Genomic DNA, 1,019 nt, shown 5'->3' with positions numbered 1-1,019 from the left:
GAATAATGCCCTGACTCTTCACTGTCCTTTTTCTACTTTGACAGCACCCCATTCCCAGAGGAAGAAAATGTCCAACGGCAGCTCCATCACCCAGTTCCTTCTCCTGGCTTTTTCTAACACGCGGGAGCTGCAGCTCTTGCACTTCTGGCTCTTCCTGGGCATCTACCTGGCTGCCCTCCTGGGAAATGGCCTCATCATCACCACCATAGCCTGTGACCACCACCTCCACGCACCCATGTACTTCTTCCTCCTAAACCTCGCCCTTCTTGACCTTGGCTCCATCTCCAGCACTGTCCCCAAAGCCATGGCAAATTCCCTTTGGAATACCAGGGCCATCTCCTACCCAGGATGTGCTGCCCAGGTCTTTCTGTTAGTCTTTTTGATCTCAGCAGAGTATTTTCTTCTCACTGTCATGGCCTATGACCGCTACGTTGCCATCTGCAAACCCCTGCACTACGGGACCCTCCTGGGCAGCAGAGCTTGTGTCCACATGGCAGCAGCTGCCTGGGGCAGTGGGTTTCTCTATGCTGTGCTGCACACTGCCAATACATTTTCAGTACCCCTCTGCCAAGGCAATGCTGTGGACCAGTTCTTCTGTGAAATCCCCCAGATCCTCAAGCTCTCCTGCTCACACTCCTACCTGAGGGAAGCCAGGCTTCTTTTGGTTGGTGTCTGTTTAGCATTTGGGTGTTTTGTTTTCATTGTGCTGTCCTATGTGCAGATCTTCAGGGCTGTGCTGAGGATCCCCTCCGAGCAGGGACGGCACAAAGCCTTTTCCACGTGCCTCCCTCACTTGGCCGTGGTCTCCCTGTTTATCAGCACTGGCATGTTAGCCTACCTGAAGCCCCCCTCCATCTCTTCCCCGACCCTGGACCTGGTCGTGGCAGTTCTGTACTCAGTGGTGCCTCCAGCAGTGAACCCCCTCATCTACAGCATGAGGAACCAGGAGCTCAAGGATGCAGTTCAGAAACTGATGACCAGGATTTTTTTTAGTAGCAATATACTGCACATCTTCTTCT

At 53.1% G+C, this 1,019-nt stretch overlaps 1 protein-coding gene across 1 annotated transcript; it reads left to right on the top strand.

Moving 5' to 3' along the window:
- Window positions 1–67: 67 nt before the first annotated feature.
- LOC104835243 (olfactory receptor 14A16-like) lies at window positions 68–961 on the top strand (the record flags this gene model as incomplete). Its single annotated transcript, XM_010573130.1, has 1 exon — window positions 68–961. A coding segment is annotated over exon 1 (894 nt), but the record flags the coding sequence as incomplete, so codon positions are not given.
- Between the last annotated feature and the right edge of the window lie 58 nt (window positions 962–1,019).

The sequence above is a fragment of the Haliaeetus leucocephalus genome, unplaced genomic scaffold (assembly GCF_000737465.1).
Source record: "Haliaeetus leucocephalus isolate CR32 unplaced genomic scaffold, Haliaeetus_leucocephalus-4.0 Scaffold365, whole genome shotgun sequence".
Taxonomy (NCBI): Eukaryota; Metazoa; Chordata; class Aves; order Accipitriformes; family Accipitridae; genus Haliaeetus; species Haliaeetus leucocephalus.
Note: the sequence above shows the minus strand (reverse complement) of the source record. Positions and strands in the feature narration are given on the sequence as shown.